The sequence below is a fragment of the Ranitomeya variabilis genome, chromosome 1 (assembly GCF_051348905.1).
Source record: "Ranitomeya variabilis isolate aRanVar5 chromosome 1, aRanVar5.hap1, whole genome shotgun sequence".
NCBI lineage: Eukaryota > Metazoa > Chordata > Amphibia > Anura > Dendrobatidae > Ranitomeya > Ranitomeya variabilis.
In genome coordinates, this window is record NC_135232.1 from 486,556,672 (window position 1) to 486,572,278 (window position 15,607).

A 15,607-nucleotide genomic window follows, 5' to 3' on the forward strand; every position below is an offset into this window, starting at 1 on the left:
CGTTAATTGCATTTTTGTGGGAAGTGTGGTGGCCGAAAATCTCAGTACTGGTATTTCAATTTTTTTTGGTTAATTAATCTTTTTTTCATAGTGCAGACTTTTACAGATGTGGATATACCAAATATGTTTTTTTATTATTTTTTTGTTATTTGTGAAGTGGGAAAAAAGAGGTGATTTAAACTTTTTTTTAATTCCCTCTGGATCATTTAATTTGTACTTTATACTGCAAGACAGTATTATAGTATATAGTGAAAAAGACATTCTCATATGAAGCCCAACCACTGGCTGAGCTTCATAAGAAGAGCAGGAGGGTAGCAACAGGGGGCCTTCATTAGGCATCAGTTTCTATAGAAACCCATTGACAACCCAAAATCATGTCAAAAGTGAATGCAGGGCACCAACGACCAAACTATTTAGGAGCCACTACCAGTGCTTGACAGTGGCATCTAAACTGTTAAACAGCAACTATTGGGGATAGCTCTGATTGATGTTGTTAGAGGCAGATGCTGGGTGCACAGCACAACCCGCATCTGCCCGGTATGGAGTGGGCTTAGTTCCTTTCCCCATACATGTGCATCAGTATGTCAGGGAGTGCAAAGAACTTAAATATCTTCTTATGGCTGACAAAGTTTACCATCCATACTCCACAGCTGTGTACCCTCATATGTTATACTACACAAGGCAGTAAGTACAGTACAGGCAGAGTACATTATTTCTCTTTTCCACTATTCTTTTCAGAATTGCCAGAAAAAGATCATATTAGATTTCACAAATAAAATTATGTGGAACAGGGTCCTTAAAAAATGTAATTTGAATAATAAGTCAAGTTTTAATATTGTTGTTGTTATTCCACAATGAATCCAGCTACAAGACTAGTGAAACTTTCTATTAATTGAAGATCATTGTTAAAAAAATTAGATCATAACTTTTACATGACCCTGTGTATGCTGCTGCCAGAGATTTACAGCAGCATTTAAGTGTGGTAAGACGGCAGCAATCGGAGCTCTGGTTCTGGTTGCTGCAGTTACAGGCAGATGCAGGCTATGTACAGTACCTTGCGAAAATATTCGGCCCCCTGGAACTTTTCAGCCTTTTCCCACATATCATGCTTCAAACATAAAGATACCAAATGTAAATTTTTGGTGAAGAATCAAAAATCTCTGAATGATCCAATGTTATCCTAAATGCCTAATGATGATAAATATAAAGCACCTGTGTGTAATCAAGTCTCCGTATAAATGCACCTGCTCTGTGATAGTTCCACAATGAACTTCTGGAGTGAGTTTGCTGCACTGAAAGTAAAGGGGCCGAATAATATTGCACGCCCCACTTTTCAGTTTTTGAATTTCCACAAAAATTTAAAATAACCAATAAATTTCTTTCAACTTCACAATTGTGTTCCACTTGTTGTTGATTTACATTTGGTATCTTTATGTTTGAAGCAAGATATGTGGGAAAAGGTTGAAAAGTTTCAGGGGGCGGAATATTTTTTGCAAGGCACTGTAATACAGCCGCCATCTTTAATGAAGAAGGCTCAGCTCCTGAACCGGCTTCATACTTTCCTAAGTTACCTATAATAAAAGTGGACGTCATGGGTCATAATGAGTTAATCGGTTCACTTTTAGCTAACATCCTCAGCCCCTTCTCATTGTGCAAAGCTGGTCATACGCCTAGATAGATGTTGCCTGACAGCTGTCTCTCCCAAGTGCCCCATACCTATGCATGCTCAAGAGTGCACAAGGTTTCAATGGAAAGAGGAGAGGCAAACAGCTCTGATGGTGGCTTAACACTTGGGAGAATAAGATCATCAGGGGTTCAAAAATGCCTGGTCCTCGCAAAGTAATCTTGTTAAAAACAAAAATGAATAGCAATAAGCAAATTCTCCACTCTATTTCTACGCATCTATTCCTACTAGGTCATCAGTATTTACCATGCATCCTTTCACCCATATTAGACTGACAGATGTTTGAATGTGATAATTCAAACCGTAAAGTAACATTTAGCTGAAATTTTTCATTTCTTCTTCATATTGTTGCACATATTCCTGTATAAATACATATTAAGGGAAACCGCTCTATGAGAATTCTCAGCGGCAAATATCCTGAAATTATATCCAAGTGAGATCTCGAATCAAGTATTTCTCTGCAGAATACATATTATTAAATTATAACTGCCCCTGCCTATATACAAATAACACCAAAATTACTGGTTGACTTATTTGAGTGATTTCCTTTTATATTTTTCAATGCAGAGAGGTTCTTAAATTCAAGGGGCCTCAGATGATCTTGGGCTCTGAGTAGGTTTAAAATAAAAATTTCTAAATCAACATTTGCTGTATTTTGGCCCAGAATAGACATTTCTACATTTCTGAAGTATTCAGTTGTACTTAGAATAAAAAATGGTTTTATCTTACCAAATAAATCTGTCAGAATGTATATTTTTAAATATCATTGATTTCATGATGTTGCACACTGATATGTGCTTACATTAGCAGTCTTCCTCCACATAACATTTCCTTACAGAGGATCCCTCACGATTTAGTTTTGCTTAATTCCCCTTTACTTTTGTTCCTCCCATGACTTGCATGGTGACCCGTATAACCACGTAGGCCTTAAGAGTAATAGGTAGTCACATGCAAACTAATCTAATAATAAGAAAAAATGTATAAACATGATTAATCTTTATTGAATAACAACAAGAAGAAAATTTCTAAAAACATTAAAAACAAAAATGAGGAATAGTATTGTTGTCATTGTTTTTTCCAAGTCACTACTATTCCCTATTTTTGTTTTTCATGTTTTTGTAAATTTTCTTCTTGTTGTCAATTCAATAAAGATTAATTATGTTTATACATTCTCTAGAGAGATCTTTTTTCTTATTATTGGATTAGTTCACCCTGAAAAAAAAGAACAGAGGGAGGGAACTTGTTATGTCTCTGCCACCTTGGCTATGTAAGAGATTATGGTGCCGTGGGCACCCTGAGGAATGGACTGAGAGTAAAAACTTGAACTTGAGAGTCAGTTTACACAAAAGGTAGAGTACAAAGCCTCAGTCACCTGATAGGATGCCTCTCTCTCTCTGGCAAACCACTTCCTTTCCGCTTCTGGTATTATTTACCATGGCAGCTAAAGTGTTAAATGGACAGATCAGATCAGAGTTATCGCACAGGGGCCCAACTTTTCTATTGCAACTGGTTCTTGCTGCATATGAAATAACCTCAGTTCCATATAACTACTTCCAAAGGGGATTAGAAAATCAAGACTGTTAATTCATTAACTCTGCTCTTTCAACTGCAAGCTTTCAAGGTCCTCTTTACACTATAAATCCTTCCATTATGGGAAACAACAAAGCAATTAGGCCATACAGGAGAACTGGTCAAAATGACACTTAGTATTCTGAAATCACTCTGCTCTGGAGCCATTAGCTGAAGTTTTACTTTGGGTATGTTCATACTGCGTCGTTTTCCAGTGTTAAAAAGTCAGTTTTTCAAGCCGAAAACACTTTAGGAATAAGTGTCTCTGGTGTCATCTCAGCATTTTGTAAGCCTTTTGTTTGTTTCCTGATTTGCTTTGACAACACTGTTTTTCACCAGCGTTAACATTCTCCAGCATTTTATGAACTTCTTTTCATTGGCATTTTTCTGTTTTGGTTTTTTTTTAAACTCCATTAAGCATTTAATAAAATGCTTGCATTTTTTAAGGCAAAAATGCTTACAGAATGCACAAAAAGACACCTGGGACTTTTTATTAGCCTTCTATTGTCTTCTATTACATAGTATCAGGGGCTGACATGTCATTGGTGCAACCTGGAGCCGAAGAAGTAAAGAAGCCCATGTCCACATCCATAGCAGATAGAATTGTGCATTATGATGAACTATTGGATTGCAAAGGGCCCATACACTGTTCTTGCACAGGGCCCCTCTTCTGTATGTGTCTCTTAAGTATATAGTATGTGTAACATCTGTGGCCGGCAACCTTGCATGGTTCCCCTCCTCCCTCCATGCAGGGACGCCGGCATGCTCACGCCTCAGCTGCAACAGCGTCCTCATGATCCTCCTCCTTTCCTGTGCAAACCGCACTGGGCTCTGGCTCGCCTTTTCGACCTTAGATGTATGGAGACTATATCCCCCTAAATGCTGCAATCAAACTGAATCACAGCATTTCAGGAGCAGGCAAAGGGAAAAAATACCCTCTCATCCCTTGGATCAGAGACCCCGTGATGTCATAATTTCATCATTGTTCTGACACCTCAGTGACTCTGCCATTGTGATATGGCACCCTCGAAGCATTCCAGAAAAAATCTGGACTCCAATTTGCCACTTCTTCCCTTCTGAGCTTTGCACTGTGCCTCAAAAGAACTGTAGTTTTCCCCCACATATGAAGTATCAACATGCTCAAGAGAAATTGCACAACAAGTTGTGTGGTGCAATTTCTCCTGTCACACTTGTGAAAAAAATATTTTGGGGTTAAAATGACATTTTTTGTGGGGGAAATGTGATTTTTTTTATTTTCATGGCTCAACGTAATAAACTTCTGTGAAGCACCTGGGGTTTAAGGTGCTCACCAAACATCTAAATACATTCCTTGAGGAGTCTAATTTCCAAATAGAGTCACTTGTAGGGATTTACACTATTTAGGCACATCAGAAGCTCTCCAAATGCAATATGGCGTCCGTTAATGATTCCAGCAAATTTTACATTCAAAAAGTCAAATGACGTTCCTTACTCTCCGAGAGCTGCCGTGCACCCAAACAGTAGTTTTCTGCCACTTATGCGGCCATCACACTAGCAGTATTTGGTCAGTATTTTACATCAGTATTTGTAAGCCAAAACCAGGAGTGGGTGATAAATGCAGAAGTGGTGCATATGTTTCTATTATACTTTTCCTCTAATTGTTCCACTCCTGGTTTTGGCTTACAAATACTGATGTAAAATACTGACCAAATACTGCTAGTGTGACTGCAGCCTTATGGTGTATCAGTGTACTCAGGAGAAAATGCACAACAAATTGTATGATGCAATATCTCCTGTTACCCTTATGAAAATGCAAAATGTGGTGCTGAAAAACATTTTTGTCGAGAAAATTATTTTTTGTATTTTATATTCATGGCTCAACGTTATAAACTTCTGTGAAGCACCTGGGAGTTCAAGGTAATTACCACACATCTAAATACATTCCTTGAGGTGTCTAGTTTCCAAAATGGGGTAACTTGTGGGGGGTTTCCACTGATTAGGCACATTAGGGGCTCTCCAAACACGACATGGTGTTCGCTAATTGTTCCAGCAAATTTTGCATTCAAAAAGCTAAATGGAGCTCCTTGCCTTCCGAGCTCTGCTGTGCACCGAAACAGTGGTTTTCCCCCACATTTGCCAGCCAGTCCTGACAGTCCTGAGTCCGTGTCCCTGGTCCTAGTGCGGCCATCTCAAGATCTCTTTCCTGTTAACTGCATGTGCGAACAAGAACCTATCTTCTAGATCCAAGATGTACGTGCAGTCTGTCAGACTCCGTATCCTGCTAGTCAGTGACTCCAGTCTTGTCTCCCCATGTCAGGGAACCCGACCCCTGGGATCGGCAGCTGCAGTACCGGCGACTGCCTAGGAGTGGTACCTGTGGCTACTTGGAGCCCAAGCTGTCTCCAACATCAGTGAACCCCAGTCAACACCAGGTAGCCACTTAGCTAAGCCTCCTCCTACACAGGTGCGACCCTGTGGCACAGTGGGTACGCAAACCACGTGCTCCACCTGCGAGCGTAACAGTATGTAGTGTCTTCCTACCAGAAAATGGACAGGACACTTCTTTTAAGCGATATGCACCTTTGAAAGTATGAAACACATAAAAGATGCTTTAAAGACGGAACATACAAACAGCAAGTAATTTTTCATTGAAATGAATAGGATGATTCTTTTGAACATTTGATAAGCCATTTTTGTAGCATTTTTATGAATATACTCTTTGGCACTATGTCAGTCTTGGTGAAATAGAGTGAGCTAAATTAATTAAGAGGTGCATGCCACTTTATGAATTTGGCAACTCTAGTAAGTGGCATATAGTGCTCCAGAAATGCTACTTCAATTGGATACTAGAGTAGCAATTCTGACCTATAAAGCATCAACATTTTTTTTTGTCTGTGTTGGCGGGTGTAGCCACATCACTTACCGCCTGGCTCTAACTGTTTTGGTGGTGTTGAGTCAAAGTGGTAAAAAAGCTTTGATGAGTCGGCCTCTTAGGCTACTTTCACACTAGCGTTAACTGCATTCCGTCACAATGCGTCGTTTTGCCGAAAAAACGCATCCTGCAAAAGTGTTTGCAGGATGCGTTTTTTCACCATTGATTAACATTAAGCGACGCATTGTGACGGATTGCCACACGTCGCACCCGTCGTGCGACGGATGCGTCGTGCAGTGGCGGACCGTCGGGAGCAAAAAACGCTACATGTAACGTTTTTTGCTCCCGACGGTCCGCTTTTTCCGACCGCGCATGCGCGGCCGGAACTCCGCCCCCACCTCCCCGCACTTCCCCGCACCTCACAATGGGGCAGCGGATGGGCTGGAAAAATGCATCCGCTGCCCCCGTTGTGCGGCGGAGACAACGCTAGCGTCGGGAACGTCGGCCGATGCACAGCGACGGGCCGAGCCCGACGCTAGTGTGAAAGTAGCTAGACTTCCTGCTCTGCCAGACCATGTATTTACTCAGCAAAAAATTGTAAGAGTCAATTGGGGCTCATTTAGTTCTATTTCCATGGAGCGACCATTGGTACTGTGACCGAGCAATTGTCAGTGCAATCGTTATCATACAGTTTTATCATTATAGGCAGAACATCCCTGTTTACACAGAGTTACGTACTTTAAACAAACTATGATTTTAATTTGCACATAAAAAATACAATCAAATGACAGAAGATTTGTGCATGGCCAACAGTGGGGTGCGACTAACATTCATTAACCAACATTATTGGCCCATGTAAAAGACCCTTTAGTTAGTTGAGATGTTCATTAAACTCTAGACATGCGGGACATGCGGAAGGGCAAAACTCTTTTAATAGTAGTAAGCAAAGTTTTGGTTGGATAGTTGTAAACAAGATACTTTTATTATAAAACAAGTCAGTGACATTCACAAATGTCACACAACATATTGTTACAGGTCTCCGAAGAATGTCCAGCAAATCATAGTCTGCTAGAAAGGTCATGGACGATGCTTTGGCTACTGTAATGGGTTCTGTATACAGGTTAACCAGATGTTCTATGAGAGTTGATATTCCAGTGATTTATTAGTGGGATAATATAATGTTCACTCATTGCAAGTTCATCTTTCGAAAATGTATACAAAGGACATTAAATGCTGTATTTTTATTTCATCATTTTATTTGTTTATTCCTTGTCCAAAATACAGCATACTGGTTTCATCTACTGTAGATATCATATTTCTTTTACAATTTGATGTGGACAACTTCTATTAATTGCTATTGGTTTCCATCAGGAGTTAAGAGTAGTTAACTGTAATGGAGTTCTTTAGTAGCCTGGCTATCAAAACTTTCATGGACAGACTTTGCAAATGTCACCGTGGCATTTACCCTTTGACCACTAAACATGGATCTCAATTTATGCAGGGTTCCCTATATGAAGTGTCTGCTGGCCAGTGGGGCAACCTGCCAGAAAGAAGGGTCTAAAGGCAGCTCTTTACCCGGAGATCAAAGTCACAGACAAAATCGAGAAACAGGAAGCCAAAATACAAGCCGAGGTCAAAAACGGTACACCAAAAAAATACAGGATACTCAGGATACTAGGAATAGAGAAGCATCAGGTAGTTGCAAGTTATAACCAGCAGCCAGAAGTAGCCGTTGGGGGTTTAATTAGGGAGTGGCCCCACTCAAGGCTCATAGTAGAGTGGATTGCAACAGATAATCAGCACCCTGCAACAAGACATAGACTTCCTATCTTGGCGGAAACACAAGTCCCAGACAGACTAATGTATAACAGCACTACCTAGCGGCAGAGTTCACAGGAGAGGGTTCAGACACAAACGCAACAATAACAATGTGTATGATCATTGTTCTTGTACTGTAAAGTTCAGTAGGCTTTTATGTGTAAATGATGAAGATCCCCACTTTCATTCTTTACCATCTACAACAAAAGTTGGCATGAGGCCATAACTGCTTGCATTGTCACTATTGGTATAATCTTACAATGGCTGAAATAGGTATTTAATACACAGCTGATTGTGCAAGTTTTCCCACCTACAAAGAATGTAGAGTTCTGTAACGTTTATTAAAGGTACACTTCAACTGTGAGAGACAGAATCTAAAAAAATTCCAGAAAATCACATTGTATTATTTTTACATAATTAATTTGCATTTTATTGCATTAAATAAGTTGTAGTGCAGCGGGGTTGGTGCAGTGTGACAGACAAGCAGTGACCAAAGGAAAGTTCAAAACAAAGTGTCTTTAATGTCCAATGTACCCACAAACAGAAAACAAATGGATCGCAGCCGGGAGTCAAGAAAGTCCATATCTGAGACCGGTTTCTGTGGGCGACTACACCACCGTGTCACGCTGAGGGGTGCCAGGCCTTTTGGCTTCGCTTGGCTCCGTGTTACTTCACATAGGCAGAGCCTTGCAGAGCCACCTGCTTTGCAGTTTGCAAACCAAGACTGTCACACCCAACCCTTTGCTGCAGGGTTTTTAAATGAAATCTGTGTCCATGGGCCACTTGTAAGACCTGGCCTGGAAGGACCGAACCGCACCACTACCATCCTGTAGTTCGCTTCAAAAATAAAAGCCCATGCCAGGTTTTCTTAAATCTGCCTTGGGCAAATAACTTATCCAAGACCACACTAACATTTATTCTCCATTGTAACCATCTGTGCCTGCAATGCACTCCATCGGCCTTATTATGCTTCTATGCGCATCCTGGGGGACACATAGCGACCCTCGCATATAATACCTGTCACTGCCAAGTTTGCACACACTGCAGCAGGGATTTTGGCTCACTCTTCCATACAGGTCTTTCAGGTTTCAGGGCTGTCGCTTTACAACATTGAATTTCAGCTCCCTCAAAAGATTTTCTTTTGAGTTCACGTCTGGAGGCTGGCTAGGCCACTCCAGGACCTTGAAATGCCTTGAAGTCACTCCTTAGTTAACCTAGCTGTGTGTTTCGAGTCATTGTCATGTTGGAAGATCCAGCCATGACCCATCTTCAATGCTGTTACTGAGGGAAGGAGGTTGTTGGCCAAAATCGTGCAATGCATGACCCCATCCATCCTCCCTTCAATACGGTGCAGTTGTCCTGTCCCATTTGCAGAAAAAGCACCCCCAAAATATGATGTTTCCTTGGGGTTGTATTCATCCTTCTTCTTTTCTAAACACGGCGAGTGGAGTTGATACCAAAAAGGTTCTATTTTGATCTCATCTGACCACATGACCTTCGCCCATGCGTCCTCTAGAGCATATAGTTGGTCATTGTTGAACTTCAAATGGGCCTGAACATGTGCTGGCATGAGCAGGGGGACCTTAATTGCCCTGCAGGATTTTAATCCATGACTGTGTAGTGTGTTATTGACCAAGTCCTCCCATGTAGTTCTGGGCTGATTCATGACCATTTTCAGGATCATCCTTACCCCATAGGGCGAGATCTTGAATGGAGCCCCAGACCAAGGAAAATTGACAGTGATCTTGGGTTCCATTTTCTAACAATTGCCCCAACATTTGTTACCTTCTCACCAAGTTGCTTGCCTATTGTCCTGTAGTCCATCCCAGCCTTGTGCAGGTCTACAATTTTGTACCTGGTGTCCTTAGACAGCTTTGAGGTCTTGGCCATGAAAGAGAGGTTAGTGTGTGATTGAGTGTGTGGACAGGTGTCTTTTATACAGGTAATGAGTTAAAACAGGTGCAATTAATACAGGTGATGAGTGCAGAGTAGGAGGGCTGCTTAAAGAAAAAGTAACATGTCTGTGAGAGCCAGAGTTCTTACTGGTTCGTAGGTGATCAAATACTTATTTCATGCAATATAATGCAATTTAATTATTTAAAAATCATACAATGTGATTTTCTGTCTTTTATTTTTAGATTCTGTCTCTTACAATTGAAGTGTACCTACGATAAAAATTACAGACCTCTCCATTCTTTGTAGGTGGGAAAACTTGTACAATCGGTGGTGTATCAATTACTTATTTTCCCCACTGTACCTGGTTGACCAAAGTTGCTTACCAAGAGAAACAAATGGACAAAACTGCAAATACTATCATTTTACCATGCATTGTATTTTGATGTGTACAGAAAGGATAACTGAAAATCATTTTCATTTAAATTGTATGGAATAATTCATTGACACGCATCCCAATGACTATTGCTCCGTTATATTACAGTTGGAACTTTGATCTTAAAGGGAATCTGTCACTTTAACCCCTTTCTGCCAGCTGACGGAATAGTACGTCAGCTGGCAGATCCCCTGCTTTAAGGTGGGCTCCGGCGGTGAGCCCACCTTAAAGCCGCGACATGTCAGCTGTTTTGTACAGCTGACATGTGCGCGCAATGAGCGCGAGCGGAATCGCGATCCGCCCGCGCCCATTAACTAGATAAATGCCGCCGTCAAGCGCTGACAGCGGCATTTAACTAGCGCTCCAGGCCGCGCGGCCGGAGGTGCTCGCACCGCTGACCCCCGTCAGCGGTGCATTGCCATAACAACCAGAGGTCTCCTTGAGACCTCTATGGTTGTTGATGGCCGATTGCTTTGAGCACCACCCTGTGGTCGGCGCTCAAAGTACACCTGCCTTTCTGCTACATAGAGGTGATCTGTATTTCACCTCTATGTAGCAGAGCCGATCGTGTAGTGCCTCCTATGGAGGCTATTGAAGCATGCCAAAATTAAGAAAAAAAAGTGTTTAAAAATATAAAAAAAAAAAAAATATATAAAAGTTCAAATCACCCCCCTTTCGCCCCAATCAAAACAAAACAATAAAAAAAAAAAAAAAAACACACACATATTTGGTATCGCCACGTTCAGAATCGCCCGATCTATCAATAAAAACAAAGGATTAACCTGACCGCTAAATGGTGTAGCGAGAAAAAAAATAAAAACGCCAAAATTACGTTTTTTTGGTCGCCGCAACATTGCATTAAAATGCAATAACGGGCGATCAAAAGAATGTATCTACACCAAAATGCTATCACTAAAAACGCCAGCTCGGCACGCAAAAAAATAAGCCCTCAACCGACCCCAGATCATGAAAATTGGAGACGCTACAGGTATCGGAAAATCGCGCAAATTTTGTTTTTTTTTTTTTTAGCAAATTTTGGAATTTTTTTTCACCACTTAGATAAAAAATAACCTAGACATGTTAGCTGTCTATGAACTCGTAATGACCTGGAGAATATTAATGGCAGGTTAGTTTTAGCATTTGGTGAATCTAGCAAAAAAGCCAAACAAAAAACAAGTGTGAGATTGCACTTTTTTGCAATTTCATCACACTTGGAATTTTTTTCCCGTTTTCTGTTACATGGCATGGTAAAACCAATGGTATAGTTCAAAAGTACATCTCGTCCCGCAAAAAATAAGCCCTCACATGGCCATATTGACAGAAAAATAAAAACGTTATGGCTCTGGGAAGGAGGGGAGCGAAAAACGAAAATGAAAAAACGGAAAAAGCTCCGGGGGTGAAGGGGTTAAATAAACAAACTGATCTGCCAGCAGAAATCTATAAATCAGGAGGTACCGAACAGTGTGATATTTATTTTTTGAGGAAAGATTCAGTATAGGGCCTGTAAGGTTTCTCTTACTGAGAGTGTTGGGGAACACTCACTTGGCCGCGATATTCAAGCACACGGGCACGGGTTTATAAAACAAAGCAGTCCATGCGGTTTATTAAGCCTCATAAACCGGGGTACGCACAGTTCATAACATGAAACACAACAGGCACCAACTGGTGATATTTACTTGCAGCTTCTAACACTTCAGTGTACGGCTTTGCCTCACGGACACTAACACGCTGGTCCTCCCTTAACCAGTTCCCAAGGGAGACCACACAGTTCATAGAACTTCACAAGCACTACCGGCCTGTACGATACCTGACGGGAGCTCCGGCTCCACCTGCTGACTCCTCGCCAGTCCACACCTCCGGGTAAGCTGCCTTACAGGGATCACCAACTTGCCTGGCCGGCACACACTAGTTAGTCCAGACCTCACCGAAGGACTCCAGCTTCCCCAGTTCCACTGTGCACTGCTCCGGGATCCGGTCCTCCTCCTAGGACCTCCCACGCCAGCAGGTGCTTTCCAGGAAGCCTCCTCTCAGGCTTCCAACACAGGAACACACCGAGCCCTCAGGAACTCCCTCAGGGATTTTGCACTTGGACCCTTCAGGTCCAAACACTGGAACCACACAGGAACATGTGACCCACACTCTGGTCACGTTATGTACCTGTAACCACACCCACAGTAATGGATCACATGGACTGGTCACGTGATCCTGACATCACTGCAGGTCAATTCTCACGGCCTCAATACAACTCCGTGCAGATCCCGGGGAGACCATGCAGCGCCCCCTACCTGTTACAGGGGTTACTGCATCACATATATCACAGGCCACTTGTTGACATGTGTTGCACGAAAGTCACATGCAACTGTTTATGGCAAGTGATTTGCGTGTGACTTGTGACCAGTGACCAAAAACCAAACACATCTGGAAACATTTGCAACTCTGTTGCAGACACAGATGGTTATGTGATACCATTGGAAATCATTAGATGTGATGTTGCATTGCAGCACTGTGATTTGAGTGGTGTGTGAGCCCTAGCCTTAGACCCACTGCACACATTAGGCTAATGTTGTCCGAACCCACCAATATCGATACTCTGATGTGTATTGAGGCTGATCGTGGGGTGAAATGTCGATCCAGTTACCAATCGCTATGTTCTCCCAGAGATAGGTTGGCAGAGATGTCTGTTGGCTGCTTTCTCCTAGAGAACATAGGAGCGCTCAGCCAAATGAGCACTCCTTTGCATCATAGGGCTGGCTGGCTTGTCTGTCATTCAAACGATCAGCCGAACGACGAGCCAAAGCATCATTTGGCCAACAGCCATCTAATGAGTATGACCAGCTTTACTTGTATTTTCGTCATTGAAATTCCTGCTCATTCTACGCATAGATGTTAAGGGGGTGGCCCTAATTAGTGACTGACAGTTATCTTTGTAAACACACAAGTATAAAGAAGGCTGTCAATCACAGATTAGCTCCACCTCTCGACTGCTGTTAAACCCAAAAATGAGCAGGGATTTCAGTGCTTTTAAATAAAAGGTATACTGAATTTTTCCCTATATATCAATCGGTTGAGCTCTTCCTGCTAATTATGGTAACACACTGCCCATGTATTGAATGGCATTTCTAATATAAATTGACCATTTTTAATACAAATGAACATGGTAAAACTAAGTATGTGACTTCATTTTACTGTGGGTTTAATAGTGTATGCACAGCCACCTTTTAAGAGCCATTTGCAACAATGAGTGATATACCTCTTTTATTATTTTTCTTTTGCAGGTCATTTGGGCCCCTCGTTTCAGTGTCAGCCAGTACATCAAGACCACATATGCAACGATGACAGCGAAAAGGTACATGTGCCCTTAAAAGCTCATAAATAACATGACAACCTTTCACACTTTAAAAAGAAATTCAATAATTGCTCATTACTTAAGCAATACCACATGGCGAGAAGTGCATTAAACATTTCAGCGCACAGCCCGGGAGTCTCAGATGCCTTAAGGAGGAAGCTTAACCTTTATTAAAGAATGTTTCTCATGAAATTCAAATATGTGTCTACATATAACCTAATATATTTATTCATGTGCATTGCTGTGTCTAAGGATAAAGGCATTAACAGAAAGTAATTGTCAAAGAGGCACAAAATAAGAAATGCAGCAAACAAAGGTGAAGGTGACATGAATGGATAATAAGATGTACTTTACAAAGCCTAGCTCTGAAACATGGTGGATATATATTTTTTGTGCATTCTGTATCTATCTTTATTTATTATGCTTGCATATCCATCAGCATATTCTCAGCACTTCAAAGACATTTGTATCACTGTCCCCATTGGGGTTCCAATTTTTCCCTATGAGTATGTCTTTGAAGTGTGGGAAGAAATAGAAGAACCAGGAGAAAACCCACACAAACACAGGGAGAAGATACAAACCCCTTGCAGATGTTGTCCTTGGTGGGATTTGAACCCAGGAACCCAGCACTAACCACTGAGCCACTGCGTAGAAGCTCCATAGCTAGATATTGTGGTATCTGTGATCTTGAAGCTACTAAGCATAAGTACAAAGCAGCCATATAGATAGATGGCATCATATAGCAAGATTCGACAAGATTATTGTGCCAACCTACCTTTGTTTACTTATATTTTTTCTGTTCCATTGTGCAAGAAGATGAGTTGGCCTTATGGATATGGATTTTGTTCTGATTACTCCCTTTAAGGTAACATTTGCCCACCAGAGACTAGAAAGTGGCAAATAGAATTTCTATAGCTCCATTTTATGAAGTATTATATGCCACATCTTGAAGGCCTTATGATGGAGGTATTCCCTTTACAAGAACTACTTCTAAATACTGATTCTATAGTGAGGGCGATCAATGAGTGGAACAGGCTGCCACGAGATGTGGTGAGTTCTCCTTCAATGGAAGTCTTCAAACAGAGGCTGGACAGACACCTGTCTGAGATGGTTTAGTGAATCCTGCATTGAGCAGGGGGTTGGACACGATGACCCTTGAGATCCTTTCAACTCTAAAATTCTATAATTTTATGATTCTATGATAGTACTGATTGTAATAAGTCCATGCAAATCAGAGAATCCTGTACATAAGAGTTATAGGGGTTGTCCCTTTTCAGAAGAAAGCAGGTTCCCTGGCACAGTTTGGTTAAAAAAAAATCACACTTTACTCACTGTCCCCTTGTCCAGCAATGAGTCTCTGCCACTGTTCTAGTTATCCTGTACTGGGTGCAGCTCTAATGTCACGTTGACCATGCAGCAGCCATGACTGAACGTGTCATTCCGAAACAGACTAAGGGATCTTTTTTAATGCTTAGGAAGCCTTTGCAGGTGTTTTTTGTTAATTATTCTAATTTACAGAGATAATGACTTTTGTGTTTTCATTGGCTGTAAGCCATAATCATCAACATTAACAGAAATAAACACTTACAATAGATCACTCTGTTTGTAACTGTTTGTAATGACTCTATATAATATGAGTTTCACTTTTTGTATTGAAGAACTAAAATAAATTAACCATTTGATGATATTCTCATTTTGTGAGAAGCACCTGTTTATGCTTTGACTTACCTTCCCTGACCCAACCTTCTAATGGAAACCAACTAGCTTCTTTCTGTAGACTACCACTCTAAATTCCTGTTCAGACAAGCAAGCAGCATTCCACCGACAGTAAAATCTAGTCTCTAGTATGCTGAGTAGATTTGCAGAAATACAATAAAAATTTGAGAAATAGGTTGTATAGGGATAGAGCACCTGGGATTTGCTCTTAGGGTACCGTCACACAGTGCCATTTTCATCGCTACGACGGTACGATCCGTGACGTTCTAGCGATATCGTTACGATATCGCAGTG

General features: G+C 41.3%; 1 protein-coding gene across 3 annotated transcripts in view; it reads left to right on the plus strand.

Annotated features, from left to right (window-relative positions):
* The window catches only part of RNF38 (ring finger protein 38), a 425,742-nt gene that overhangs the window by 265,474 nt on the left and 144,661 nt on the right, over positions 1 to 15,607 (plus strand). For all 3 annotated transcript variants that reach the window (XM_077251699.1, XM_077251683.1, XM_077251691.1), the window contains exon 2: positions 13,527 to 13,597. In XM_077251699.1, coding sequence (XP_077107814.1) covers positions 13,527 to 13,597 — 71 coding nt within the window. The remainder of the gene's footprint in view (positions 1 to 13,526; positions 13,598 to 15,607) is intronic.